This window comes from Crocuta crocuta, unplaced genomic scaffold, assembly GCF_008692635.1.
Source record: "Crocuta crocuta isolate KB4526 unplaced genomic scaffold, BGI_CrCroc_1.0 scaffold162, whole genome shotgun sequence".
Classification (NCBI taxonomy): Eukaryota; Metazoa; Chordata; class Mammalia; order Carnivora; family Hyaenidae; genus Crocuta; species Crocuta crocuta.
In genome coordinates, this window is record NW_027529433.1 from 7316664 (window position 1) to 7331573 (window position 14910).

The 14910-nt window shown below is 36.9% G+C and overlaps 1 protein-coding gene across 1 annotated transcript in view; it reads left to right on the forward strand.

Annotated features, from left to right (window-relative positions):
- The window catches only part of ANKRD31 (ankyrin repeat domain 31), a 130494-nt gene that overhangs the window by 76920 nt on the left and 38664 nt on the right, over positions 1-14910 (forward strand). Inside the window, 4 exon segments of the mRNA XM_077759843.1 lie at positions 2481-2618; positions 3694-3836; positions 12429-12591; positions 14307-14422. Coding sequence (XP_077615969.1) covers positions 2481-2618; positions 3694-3836; positions 12429-12591; positions 14307-14422 — 560 coding nt within the window.

Consider the following 14910-nt stretch of genomic DNA (forward strand, 5'->3'; position numbering starts at 1 on the left):
TTTTTTTAATAGTTTATTGTCAAATTAGTTTCCACATAACACTCAGTGCTCATCCCCCCAAGTGTCCTCCTCCATGCCCATCCCCCCCCACACATCCATCAGTCCTCAGTTTTTGTCAGCATTCAAGAGTCTCTCATGGTTTGCCTCTCTCCCTTTCCCCCACCATTTCCGCCCTTCTTCTCCCCCTTGTTCCTCCGTCAAGTTCCTCCTAATCCTCCTATACGTGCAAATTTCTAAAGAGCAATATGATTTTGTCTGAATGTCAGTGGAAGGTAGACATGAGGCTGTTAGTATTCCCTGTGACTCATATAATCAAAGAATCCATCTTTCTGACATTTAGGAAATGAAGCAGGGAGAGGATCTTAAGGTTTAATGCAGTGGTTCTCAAACCTTATCCTGCATCAGAATCACCTAAAAAACTTATTAAAATACGTATTAAGTGTGTTATCTATTCGTGTATAACAAACAACACACATTTTTTAATATAGTTTCTGTAGATCAGGTTTTGGGCATGGCTTAAGCAGGTCTTGTGCTCAGTTTTTTTATAGGCTACAGTCAAGCTGCTGGCCAAGGCTGAGGTCTCATCTGAAGTCTCAACCAAGGAAGGATCCATTTTCAAGCTCATGTGGTGGTTGTCAGAATTCAGTTCCTTGAGAGTTGTGGCCAGTTTGTGGTTATCCTCAATTTCTTCCTTCATGAGTTTTTCCAGCATGTCCACTTGGTTCATCAAAACATGCAAGTTGAAGGTGGTAGCTCATGTTTGCTAGCAAGACAGAAAATGTTACAATCTCTTGTAGCCTAATGAAGGAAGTGAAATATACCCTCGATATTGAGGTCTTCTATTGGTTAGAAGCAAATTATTCAAGAGGAAGGGATTATCCACGGCCATAAACACCAGGACGTGGGGATCATTAGAAGATTTTTTTTAAGTTTATTTATTTTGAAAGAGAGCCAGCACAGGTCCAGGCAGGGGAGAGGCAGAGAGGGAGAGAGGGAATCGCAAACAGGGGTTCAGTCTCTCAACCTCGAGATCACAACCTGAGCAGAAATCAAGAGTCTGACACTCATCTGACTGAGCCACCCAGGTGGTCCAGGAGTTATCTTAAAGTCTGTCCTCTACAGTAGGCTTTTGGAGTGACCTAGAGAATTCGCATTTCCAACACATTTCCCAGGTCACACTGCTAACTGCTAATCTGGGACTTCATTTGAGAACTGCTGGTGTAATGAATATTTTCTGTTTCATCACTCTAAACCTCACCTTTGCCTTAATGCCTCACTCTGAAGCTTCTCTGATACAATGTCTACAGAAAATAACCTCCAGTTTACTGGCTTGGGGATGGGGATCTTGGTAAGAGAAATGGTTGCCAGATACTTCAGGGTTGGGGAAGGGAGCTTGGATTACCAACTTTTCTATATATATTTATTTTCAGTCAATCTCTTCATTTCTAGCCCAGTTCCATGCACCCTGCCTTCCATGGTACTTGATGCCTGCAGGTGCTGGGGCTCAGGTGGGCTCTCTTTCTCTATAATTCTCTTTACAGACAGTTGGGTTGAGGCATTCCCCCCGCTCTACCAAGTCAGCTAACTCTTCTCCATCATTAATTTTCCAGTTCCCAAAAAGTTGTTGATGCCTCTGTCCTCTCTTGTTTCCTCTTCTTTTTTCCTTGCATGGTATTAAAAAAATTTTTTATTATTATTTTAGCATGGTTTAGGGAAGAAATTGAGGTGTAAATATGGTCCTTTTGTTTGTTTGTTTATTTAGCTCCAACTTAGGTCTTTCTAACTTGTGGTGCAAAGAAAAGACTTAAAAATCTTTGAGGGCACCTGCATGGCTAAGTCCGTTAAGTGTCAGACTCTTGACCTTGGCTCAGGTCATGATCTCACGGTTCTTGTGTGAGAGCCCTGCCTCAGGCTCAGCTCTGACAGCGCAGAGCATGCTTGGGATTCTTTCTCCCTCCTCTCTCTGTCACTCCCCTGTTCATGCACACACACACACTTTTTCTCTCTCGAAAATAAATATATTTTAAAATCTTTGGATAATGATATTGTACAGAATGTTTTATGGAAGAAAAACCACTCAATGGACCATAGTTCGGGTTTTGGCATCTTTTGTGATCAGCAACACACTCACTGAGATAGAGAATTGAGGAGTTTTATAAAATCACAACTTGTTTTAAGAAAAATGTTATCTATTGTTAGACTACTGAGTGAGAGGAGTGTAGAACTGTACCAAGTTTATTTTAATCTTATGATCGAGTGACTGAATAGCTGTTAGAATGAATGTAATGTGCTTAGATGCTCTACAGTTTCTCTACAGGTTATATTTTAAAACCGTAATAGCAATGATGATATTTATGTATGTTTTGTATAGTGTACCTTACTTAGGATATTTTGAGGTAGTGCTCTGTATTTCTAAGCTTCTTTGTAACAATCAGCATTTGGCAGAAAACAAGCCTCAGTTTTGCTTGGCAAATTTACAGAAATGAAAACAGCTGGAATCAATAAGAAGAATGCTAGAGGGGAAAGCCGGCTTCATTTGGCTTCCAGAAGAGGAAATTTGTCTCTGGTGAAGGCTCTAATAGAATCTGGAGCAGATGTGAATCTAAAAGATCATGCAGGTTTGGGTTCTTTAAATTTTAATTGCCTTTATCACTTGAACTCACTGAACTACACATTTCATCCACCCTACCCCAATTTTGACCCTTGTTGCTAACTTTGAACTATCTTTTTTATAATATATTATTTAGTTGAATAGTTCAGTTTACCTTGATTTTCACTAGTTGCTAAAATAACCTTCTCTGAAACAGTTTTTAACATACATATGGGAGCATTCAGAGGGAGTATACGGAATGGAAAGTAAGAGGAACTTTATGTAGGCCTTTTTCTTGGAGGCCTTAATACTATTCTCTCACTTTGGAGAGAATGCCAATTTTTTCCCATTTCCTTGTCCCTTCTCTTTCTCCTCTCTTTACATGGTTCTTTTTGTCTCTCTTTCTTATTTTAATTTTAAGCTTCCATTTTTTAAATTGATCTTCTAATATTTTGCTCAAGCACAAACCAATCTTGTGTGAGGAGTTAACAGAGGGAAAAACTCAAAGTTTGACTTCAAGAATCATATATCATTTGAAAGAGATAAGTGACAATGCAGTGATACAAATAAAAAAGTCAGACATGATCATACTCTTTTAATATCTGAGTTGAAAGAAATTGACATATTAGTATTTACTCTAGTCCCATTATATTTTATGTTCTCGGAGTCTTCTGTTCGACACTTGTATCCAGGAGTATTTTTCCTGAGATCGATTTGTTTTAAAAAATGAAACACATTTTTTAAGTTTATATATTTATTTATTTAGAGAGAGAGAGAATAGGAGGGACAGAGAGAGAGGGAGAATGAAAGAGAGAGAGTTCTAAGCAGGGGCTTGGATGTGGGGCTCTAACATATGTTTAACACGACCTGAGTCTAAACCAAGAGTCAAATGCTTAACCGAACGAGCCGCCCAGGTGTCCCCCAAAATGAAACACAGTTTAAGGTCACAGTTTTCAGTATAATTTCTTGTCTAATGCTTAGTGTATACATTTGAATCAATATAGATACTCCATTAGTGCAAGTAAACTTAAGAATGGAGATACTACATGAATGTTGATTTGTAAATAGCAGCTTGTTTGGCTCTTTCTTTTTTCCTTTTTTAGGTTGGACACCACTTCATGAGGCATCTAATAAGGGATCTCACAATATAATTGTAGAGCTGTTAAAAGCTGGTGCTAATGTTAATTGTGAAAACCTAGATGGGATTCTGCCCTTACATGATGCTGCCGCCAACAGTCATTTAAAGGTACAGTGCACGTCAGATTGCATGCCTATTACTTTTTCTTAGAAAAGTGATTGAAGAAAATGAAGATATTTTAAACTGAGCACTAAAGTGATTCCTTAAAGTAAATGATTTTTAAAACCTACTTAAAATTATAAATGAAGATAAGATATTGTATATAGATTGGAAAAATCATACTTCCTAATCATTTTTCCATTGTCTCTATTCATAAAATTCACATATGTCAGAATAAAATGAAAGGGCTCGGGGTAAACATAGGCTATAAATTTAATACAGTTCATGTTTAATTGTCTTAAATGATTTGCTGTTGTACATAAGAGTCTAACTATAGTGATGATATATGTTGACAGACTTTTTAACTCAATTTCTCAGTGGGTTTGAGGTTTCAAAGGAATGGGTTAAAATGCATGTTGCTTATTGCTGAGAGCTTGTGTATATTTCTTCTTTGTTTCTCTTAATCAGGCAGCCATCACAAGAAAAATTACTGAGGTCATTACTTCAGTAAAACTGCATTTCAAATCTAGACCTTAAAATTCTTAAGATTTTTAAACTCATCTTTGTTTGACAAATCTGAGAAGACTTCTATTGTTATCAATAGGCAGTGGAGATTTCAGGAAAAATCACTGGCTTTGGAAAAGAGCTAAGGAAACCATTACCAATAACAATATTAAAACTAAGGTTCATATAAAAAATACCTTGAACCTCTCACTAACACCAATTTATTTGTCTTTAGATATTTTTAAGAGCCTGGTGATTTTTTGTTAATTTCATGAAAGCATATCCCCACTTTTTTCAGTTTAAAGGTAGTCATGTGAAGGAATAGTATAGAATTCGTGATTTGCAGAGATAAGAGATATAATCTAATGATTAGGAATAATACCAGATGGGTGGGCTAATGTCCAGAGTGGCTTTTTTTGACCAAAGGAGCTGTTTAGTCTCTAGGATAAAGTCTCAAGGTTATGTGGCCATGAAATGGAGGAAGGGAAGCAGGAAGAATTATTAAACCAATGAACTTACTGGTTATATGTAAAGGAAAAGGCCACTTAAAGTGAAACCACTTAAATAAGGACCGAAACTTCATAGTAGGAAAATCAGGTTTTTAGACTTACCCTGAAAAATGCAATATAAAACAAAGAAAATAAGGAGGTCCCCGTTCTACCCCTATACTGGAGAATTTGTTAAAAGGACTTACAGAGCTCTATATACAGTTGTACTCTTAGCGTAGATTTCTTACAGCATTGTAGTAAGGATATACAGCAGACTGGACTTAGCTCAAGGGGCGTGATTTGCTATTGCTCAATCTTATGTTAAGGCAGTATAGACAAAGTTTGCATTTAGAGTAACCTTCCACATCACTACTGCCTTTATTTTAAAGAGAAATGTTCTATTTGAAAGAAGGAGGTGGTATTTTAAAAGATATTTTAATTTCTTTGACACTGGTATATTACCAGCATCTTTCCTCATATCTTCATTAATTTTCCCTCCTTGCACTAGTTCTTTGATTATTGGTTCATTTTATTTCTAATTTCTTCCCTTTTGTCCCTATTTATTTGTCTTAAGATAGAATATGGATAGATAAACTAGAAAGATTAAAAAGAGAGCAGGAGAGGTAAATACATGGTATTATAGACCTAATCAGTATCAATCCTACTATATCCTATAAATCTAATTCTTGTATTTCATTTTTTTACTGTTGGCATTACTGCATGAAAAGTTATTCAACAACCTATTTTTTCCAACTTTTAATTTCTTTTTAAATCTTCATTTCTGTTTTTTTTTCCAAAATGGTCATTTATTTTACCTTGTAAAATGAAGAGGATAAGAAGATAAGGAAAAGGAGAGTGAGAGAAAAATATACAAAGTGGGTGAGGATGGACATCCGTTTTCGTACAAGAAAGAGTAGGGAGAGACAAGATATACCCTCCCATCCTAACTACAAAAGTGAAAAAAATATATAAAATAGCAGTTTGAGACCTTGTACAATATACGTCACAGAGCATTCTCCTCCTTGAGAGAAGGGAGGCAAATCCTACGGTTGCCCTACCATATGGACTAGGCGTCTCCAGGCAGAAACATAGGAAGAGAAAAAATATGAACAGCTCTATGGTCTCAAGTTCAGAAGATAGAGTTTGGAGTTTAAAAGTCTCCAACAGCTAGCATTTATGGGGCAAAATACCAGAGAGAAAGGATCTGCACAGAGAACTTTCCAGAAACTTGAAGGAGAATCACCTTGATTCTTGGCTGACCTAAAAATATGTTTAAGAAAACCATGTAAGATTAGGCAAAGAGCCAGCAGGAAGGATTGGCAGAACCATTGCTGGAGCTTACAGGGGGCTGAGTGGCTTATGTTTGTACCAGCCAGAATGGTGGGAACTTTTAAAACATGGAAGCATCAGATAAGTATTTCCTGCATAGTTGAGTCAAATCAGTCCTTTTTCTGGACTCACCTTAAAATTTCAAAGAAAATATGGAGTACCTGGGTAGCTCAATCAGTTAAGTGTCTGACTTTGGCTCAGATCATAATTTCACAGTTCGTGGATTCAAGCCCTGTGTCTGGCTCTGCTGACAGTTCAGAGCCTGGAGCTTGCCTTGGATTCTGTGTCTTCTGATCTCTCTGCCCCTCCTCCACTCATGCTTGGTCTCTCTGTCTTTCAAAAATAAATAAATGTTATACTCTGGTTTCTCTTCAGATCGCATAAATCTTTCGCCTTTTACAAGAATAAATAAATGTTAAAAAAAAATAAAAAGATCATACTGATTCCAGTAACCTAAATTTATCCCAGAACAAAGCACAACAACATCTAAAAGAATACAATAAAATTCAGCATTCAGCAATATAAAAATCAAAATGTCTATCAACCAGTCCAAAATTGATTAAATAAAAAAGTATAAAATATTATCTATAAGCAGAGGGTTGGGGGGGAATGATCATTCAAAACAGACCCAGGAATGACATAGATAACAGAATTAGCAGAAAAGGATGTTAAACAAATATTATAATTATATACTCCACGTGTTGGGCAGAATTCTAAGATGGTCCTGAAGATTCGCCCTCACTGACCTATATACACTGTGTATAATCCCCTCCCTTTGAGTGTGAGTCAGCCCAACCTAATCAAGTAAATCCTTTAAAAGAAGGAAAGCCTCAAAGTGAACCATGTGGCAAGGATCTGCAGCAAGCTTCTAGAAGCTGAGAGCAGTCCCTAATCCACAGCCAACAAGAATACAGCAACCTTAGTCATAAACTTTCAAAGAAATGAATTATGCCAAAAAACTAGTGAACTTGGAAAAGGATCCTAAACCTTAGGTGACAATCACAGAATATGCTGACACTTTGACTCCAGCATAGTGAAGAATCTGAGCAGATAGCCCCGCTGTACCATGCTCACTTTTCTGACCTACGAAACTGTGAGAGTGAATTTGTATTATTTGTATTACTTTATTATAAATCTGTAAGCACTCAGATTTGTAGTCATTTGTTATACAGTAATAGAAAACTAATAAACTCTGTTATGTTCGAAAAGGTAGATGAAAACAGAAACATGATAAGAAATGCAAGGTGTAAATAAGACCCAAACTATGAAAGATGAAAATAAAACATGTGAAATGAAATATTCACCAAATGGCTTAGTTAACAGCCTATAAATACTAAAAAGTAAGTGCGGTGGATTTCAAGATAAAACATTAGAAATTATACAAAATAAAACAAAAGGAGAAGAAAGACTGAAAAAAAAAACAAAGACAAAATAGGAAAGCATCAGTGACCTATAGGGTAATATTGATATATAATATATATGTAAGCTTAATCCCTAAAGGAGGGGGCTGATCAGAAAAAAAAATATATTTGGAGAATAAAGACCAAACTATCAAAATATGATGAAAACAGTAAATCCACAGAACCAAAAATCTTACCAACCTGCCAGTAAAGAAAAAGTGAAGAAAACTGCACCAACATATACCATAATAAACTTGCTGAGAGCCAGTAAAAAAGGGAAAAAAATCTTTAAAACATAAAGTTAAAAAAAACCAAATGTGTATATAGGAACAATTAGAATGGCTGCCAGCCTCTCATCAGAAATTTTGCAAGCCACTAGACAAAGGAGCAACATCTTTAAAAAGTACTGCAAGAGGGAATGAACTTGTTAACCTAGAATTCTGTACTTGGCAAAAAAAAATCTTTGAAAAATAAAGATGGTGTTGGCAAAGATGTGGAAAAATTGGACCTCTCACGCACTGCTGGTGATAATGTAAAATGGTGATGCTGCTATAGAAAACAGTCTGGCAGTTGCTTCAAAAAGTTAAAGCAAGTTTTCATACTATGTAGCAAATCATTCCCTTGTGTGTGTGTGTGTGTGTGTGTGTGTGTGTGTGTAACCAAGAGAATTGAAAACATATGTTCACATAGACATTTGTGTATGAATCTCCATAGCACTATTTTCCAAATAACCAATAAGCAGAAACAACCCAAATGTCCATCAATGGATGAATGTATAAACAAAATGTGGTATACATCAATAAGATATTAGTAAGCCATAGAAAAAGAAGTACTGATACATGCTACCAAATGGATGAACCTTGAAAACATTATGCTAAGTTAAAGAAGATGGATACAAAAGGCCACATATTATTTTATCAATATGGAATGTCCACAATAAGAAAATCCATACAGGCAGAGAATAGATTAGTGATTCCCAGGGGCTATGAAGAAGAGGAAATGAGGAAAAAAGATACACCAGGAAAACAATAATCAAAAGAATGAGTGACTCTGGAAGCATAAGACAAGTCGATTTCAGAGCAAGAAATATTGTCAGAGTTAAAGAGGGACATTTCATAAGTATAAGGGGAATATATGACCAAGAAGACATAGCAATCCTGAATGTGGGTGCACGCAGTAATTAGTTTCAAAATAAATGAAGAAAAAGCAGAATTGAAATGGGAAATAGGGGCACCTGGGTGACTCAGTTGGTTGAGCCTCCAGCTTCAGCTCAGGCCATGATCTCATGGTTCATGAGTTTGAGCCCCACGTCGGGCTGTGTCCAGACAGTTCAGAGCTGGAAACTGATTCGGATTGTGTCTCCTTCTCTCACTGCCCCTCCCTCCCTCCCTCCCTCCCTCCCAACCTCTCTCTCTCTCTCAAAACTAAATAAGCATTAAAAACTTAAAAAATAAAAGAAATGGGAAATAGACAAATCCACTATCCTAGCTGGCAATTACAATTCTTCTCTTACCACATTCTTCTCTTATACAAATAACACACCAAGAGACACACTTCTTTCTTGCCTCACCTGGATTCAGCTGAGGTTATCTGCAAGATGAGGGGCTGGGAGAGGCTGGGAACACAGCAGCAAAGGCTTAGAACTCACCAGCTTTGGTGATGCTACTAACTGCTCCACAGTTGTTCTAGTTTGTGGACCCCCATCAGGAAGCCTGCCTACAGTTTGTTGGAGATGCGTCACCTGTAGAACTCCCCAGGTAGCTCCTTGGATCTCTCTAATGGTCTGCACACCTCACCTTCATACCCCTTTGAGTACCCTTCCCGATGGCCAGCTCCCTATACACTCTCATGAGCAACAAGAGTGAGCCTTTGGAGACTTGCTAGTAAGCCAACACAGGAAGTTCAATTCTGTAGGATTTCAGGGGACATTTTAGAGAACACCCCCCTTGGAAATGCAAACAAAAGCCAGTTGGTCTGGCTTTGTGGGATCAGTAGAAGGCATAGAGGNAAGAAATGTGTAGCAAATACATCTATAGAAAACCATCTAAGAAAGCCTCAGAATTCCGAGATAGACTGACTGGTGAAGACGTCTCTTTCAAAGCTGGTTAGTGAAGACTAGAGGATGTGACTGCTCTTCAAATGTAAAGATGGCAATACAGGACTTTAAGGAACAAAACAGATCAGGAAAACATGGCTCCAGTAAGGGAACACAACAGTTTTCCAGTAACTGACCCCAAAGAAATGGAGATCTATGAATTGTCTGGCAAAGAATTTAAAATAATTGTTTTAAAGAAGCCCAGCATTCTACAAGACAACTTAGTAAAACCAGGAAAATAATACATGAACTAAACTAGAGGTTCAGCAGAGAGACAAAATTCATAAAAAAGAACCTTTTATTTATATAAAGATGCATACTCAAATGGTCACAGTAGTTTTATTCATAATAGCTCAAAACTAGAAAGAACCCAAATGTCTCTCAGCTGATAAAGAGATAAATAGAAGAATACACAGAGACATCATTAAAAGGAACAAACTATTTTTTCTTAGAAACCTCTTATTACATGTATCCTTAATACCATATACATTGCAGATTATATGTAATTTCCATTCCCTGAAATAACACTACTCTCACCATACCTAGCAAGTAGCATTCTTAGAAGCACTTATTACAGGCATTCCTGAACATGTCTGTCTGCATGGCAGAATTGGTGTAACTTCCATTCATTGTTACAACACTGTTCCCATACCAGCTAGCAAGTAGCCAGATCAAACCATTAATACAGCAATATGGATGAATCTCAGAAATGTCATGCTAACTTAAAGAAGCCACACCAAAAAAGACTTTATACTATATGATTCCATTCATATGAAATACTACAAAAGGCAAATTTTATAGTGATTGAAGCAGATTACTGAGTGCCAGGGGCCAAAGGGAGGTGGGAAGAGATCGACTGTAAAGAACCATAATGAATTTTTTTATGATGATGGAATGTTTCTAAGTCATGGTTATAGTAGCGATTACCCTAGTAAAGCTGATTTTTAAAAAAAGTCAAACAAGGGGCCTACTTCTTGGTCACCTAATTTTTGTCAAGCTCTTTGTTCCTCAGGCCCACCTTACCTTGTTGCCTGGAACTGTTAGCCATTCCTGTTTACTAGTGCCTGTGGCTCTGTGGCTCTTCTTTTAGGCGTTACTGAAAAATAGCTGTTCAGGGTCCCATTCCCTATGAACTGAGTTCTCTGTGTCCTCCAAACTAATATATTAAATGAATCCATGTTAATACCTTAAAGGTCAGGCCTTAGAGGAAGACCTCATCCTAACACACAGAATAGTCATTATTGATATGGCATAATTTTTAATCCTAGAAAAGCTTCCTTTGTTAAAAAAAAAAAAAAGAAAAAAGCTTTCTCTCTCCCCCATATAGTAGTGGAAAGAGAGTATAAGGAATCTGTATATTTAAATAATTCCACAGGTGACTTTACTGGTCACTCAGGCTTAGAAACTACTGGATTGAGGTACTGCTCACCCCATGTTGTAAAAACAAAACAAAATGCCTTTACTCAGATGGGACTCCTTTCATTAAAGACCCAGTAGTACAAGATATTTGACAAGGACTCACATTTAGTTCTCGTAGGTGATAAAAATGAGGCTCAAATGGTAAATAAACTTGTTCAAGGATAGCTAGTAAGTAACCGGAGTGAATTCTCAATGCTCAACTTTAAAACAGATGTGTTTTCTTTTATACTATGCTAACTCTGGGCTGATGGAACAGATGAGGGGCTGTCCTTATCATCTTCACTGGCCCATCTGCTCCTAAGTTTCTCTGCTTCTCCATACCTGGAAATAAGGAAAAAGAGAAAAGCCACTGACACATAGCAGATCTCTATTTTTAACAAAATCCTGACCATCTTCTCTTAATCAGGTTTTTCAGTGATTTGAGTCACTTGCGTCACACGGATGGACTCATTGGCTATTGGTCACTAACTGACTTATACTATAAACTAATTAATAACACCTTTAACTTTGGTAATTCACAAATTTCTAATATGCAACGCCTTTGAGTTATTCAACTTTATATTCTAATATAAATAAATTTATAAATCACGCCCCATGCAATGTCACAGGCTCTTTGACCTCAGTTTCCTCTTCTTTAAAATGTTGGGGGTTGGAGTAGATTATTTCTAAGTTTCCTTTAACATATAAATCCACTCTTTAGGATGCATAACACATGTGCATAGACATTATTAGGACGGTTATGGGTTCTCGTGCTAGCTCATAAAATTTCTTGAACAAGTAACATACCTAAAATAGTAATAGTTATTACTATTAGGTAAAATAGTAATGCAGTTTGGAGGAAGACAAAGAGTTCTGTTAAAGAGATAGAGTAAATCTTGCACATCATTTTACCTATGTTTGCTTCTTAACTGCAATGAAGTTTCCATATCTGGCACTTTGAGGTCGTTGTGTTTGGTTCTCCTGTGAGGACAGATCATGAGGACAGTTTACAGTTGTCATATCAAATTTAATCAAAACTTTTCTTGACCAGAGTTTGCAAACTTTTTGATAGCTTCTAATACTTTGATAACTTTTGGGGCCACCTGGGTCAGAAGCATCTGACTTCAGCTCAGGTCATGATCTCGCGGTCCATGAGTTTGAGCCCTATGTTGGGCTCTGTGCTGACAGCTCAGAGCCTGGAGCCTCCTTCAGATTCTGTGTCTCCCTCTCTCTCTGCCCCTCTCCTTCTCATACTCTACCTGTCTCAAAAATAAACAAACATTTTTTTTAAAAACAACCAAAATGCTTAGATAACTTTTAGTGGTGCTGTCTTATAATGAAAGCAGAAAGGTGTCTGTAGAGGTAACTTTGGGAAAATATCTTCTAGGCAGCTGAGATTCTACTACAACATGGAGCAAACCCAAATCAAAAGAATCAAAAGCAGAATACTGCTTTGGATGAGGCAGAAGATGAAAAAATGAAAGAGCTGCTGAAATCTTATGGAGCTATTGAGACTGATAATAGAGACGAAAGTAATGCTGTGGTCACTGGTATGTATGGCAGTATTGCTTGCTTTTTTATACAAGTGTATACCTCTGCTTAGAAAAAAAAATCTTCAGATTTATAGTGTAAGTTGTTTCATAACTGGGGCAGATGTTTTATATGCTTATTACCTTCTTGAAAAGCATTATTTATTTTTAGAAATTGGCATTTCCGAATTTGGTTTCATTTATATACCATATAATCCTGTTGGTTTGGAATTATATGGTGAAATGGAACCCATATGATTCATTAAATAATTATTAATCTCTAACATTGGGTCTGAGATAGAGATTTCATTGAAGCCACGCAGATTGGCATACTAATAGTGGGGTTGAAAAAGATTGATATTATACTCAGTCTTTGCAACTAAAATTCCATTACTTCAAAATTTGTAATGGTACATGTGAAAGTTGGACTGATGCCAGCTTTTCAGGAATCTAATATTCTGATGCTGGAATATGAATTTGTTAAGGAAATATACTTGTACACATATGTGTATGTGTGAATATAGTGTAAAGAATATTCCAAGGGAATGCAAAATTCAGGCAATTTTGTCAAAAATTGTCAAAAATGCCAGGCAAAATTTTATGAACTGTTTTTAGGAATAGTTTGCATTTAAATAATATAATGAACTATCCATAAGAATTAGGCATTCAATGAACACTAATTTAGATAGCATACATTTGTTGAGAGCCTGCTATGCAAACTAGGTACTTGCTCATGAAGAAATTCCAGTCTTCTGTGGAGATCAACCAGAAGACAACAATTAAGCACAATTTATTAAGTGTTGAGGAGAGTGAATTGTTCTTCCTTTTCTGTCCTGCTTGACTCCTAAGAAACCCAGGAACCTATCAGCCCTTTGTCCCGTTGAGGCAGAATATTTGGGAAGAGAATCCCTGTCACACACTTTCCCCCTGGCCAACCACTATCCTTACGAATTATTTTTCAGGAGAGGGATCGTATTCCTGTTATGACTGGTCAGAGCCAAGGATAATCACTCTTCTTATATTTTACTAGTGAGCTAGATCACACATAGGTCAAGGTCAAGACTGATACAAGGTTTCCTCTTTTCATTGCCTGCTACCATATGGCAAGTTTATAGACTCAGGGCCTTTCTTAGAGCCCTAGCCATGTCTCTCTCCCTCTCCACAGCCATATTTGGAGTTATCGGGCACTGTGTTGCGAAGTGCTATGTCGGTTCCCACCTGTCTGTTGTTTCTTGTGTGTACATTTCCTTGGTCAGGTACCATAAAGGGATGAGAGACGTAGGGGTACACTAGTTATATGAAGAAAGGGAATCCAGAATGGGAAAGAGTCAGAGACAATGAATGGTAGACATAGTGGTTTAAGAGCATGGACTTTGGAGTCACATTGAGTTTCAGTACTAGCTGTGTGTCACTGAGGCAACTTCCTGAATCCTCTAAGCTTCGTTCTTCTCTTCTGTAAAATGGATAGAATAAACTACCTGCCTCACAAGGCTCGTATGACGATTAAATAAGATGGCCCAGGAAGAGTTTGACATCTAGCATGTGATAAGTATTCAGTAAATGTTAGCTATAATTAGGCAATTGAGAATAAATGATGAGATGCTGACCAAAATTAAGATATTATAGTACTTGTAGACTTAATTTATTCTTTCTATTCCTGTCACCATTACAGTTGAGAAAAATGAAGCTAAATTTTTACACATTCTTATTATATTTTCTAATTTTAATTTTTAAAGTAAAAATTCCTGCTGTCCGACCAAAAAGACGTAAACAGTGTTCTAGTGATGACTGCAAAAGTGTCGATCCACCTTTTCTTTCACACAGAGAAAAAAACAGAAAAAGACATCCTGTGGTGAGTGAAGCTGAAATTCTTTCAATTTTCAACTTAGAAAATGCCATTCTTTGGGCCAGTCACTGACTATTGGCAATATTCTTTCCATTTTAAGAATGCTTAAGTTGAAAATATTTTTTGTCACAAGAAAATAAAATGGCTAATTGAACAGAATGAGCCAAGAAAATATGTTGTGTGGTTAACTCACTTATCTGCATTGATTACAGAATTATGGATTAGCAGCTGTTCTTCGCACCTAGGCTGCATTCTCTAGCTACTTCTAGTCCCATGAACACTGCTACTGTCAGAGTGTGTCTTTACCCATCCACTCCTAAAAAACGTCTAGGATATATAGTGGGTAGAAAAGACCCTGGAATCCAGACAGAGAAGAGGAAAGCACCCTGGGTTAGCCAATCTGGATCTCAAATGGTTTATAGTGGTAGTGTTTGCTATGTATGAAACTCCTCATATAAAAGTATATTTTTATAAAAAATAACATAAAATATGTT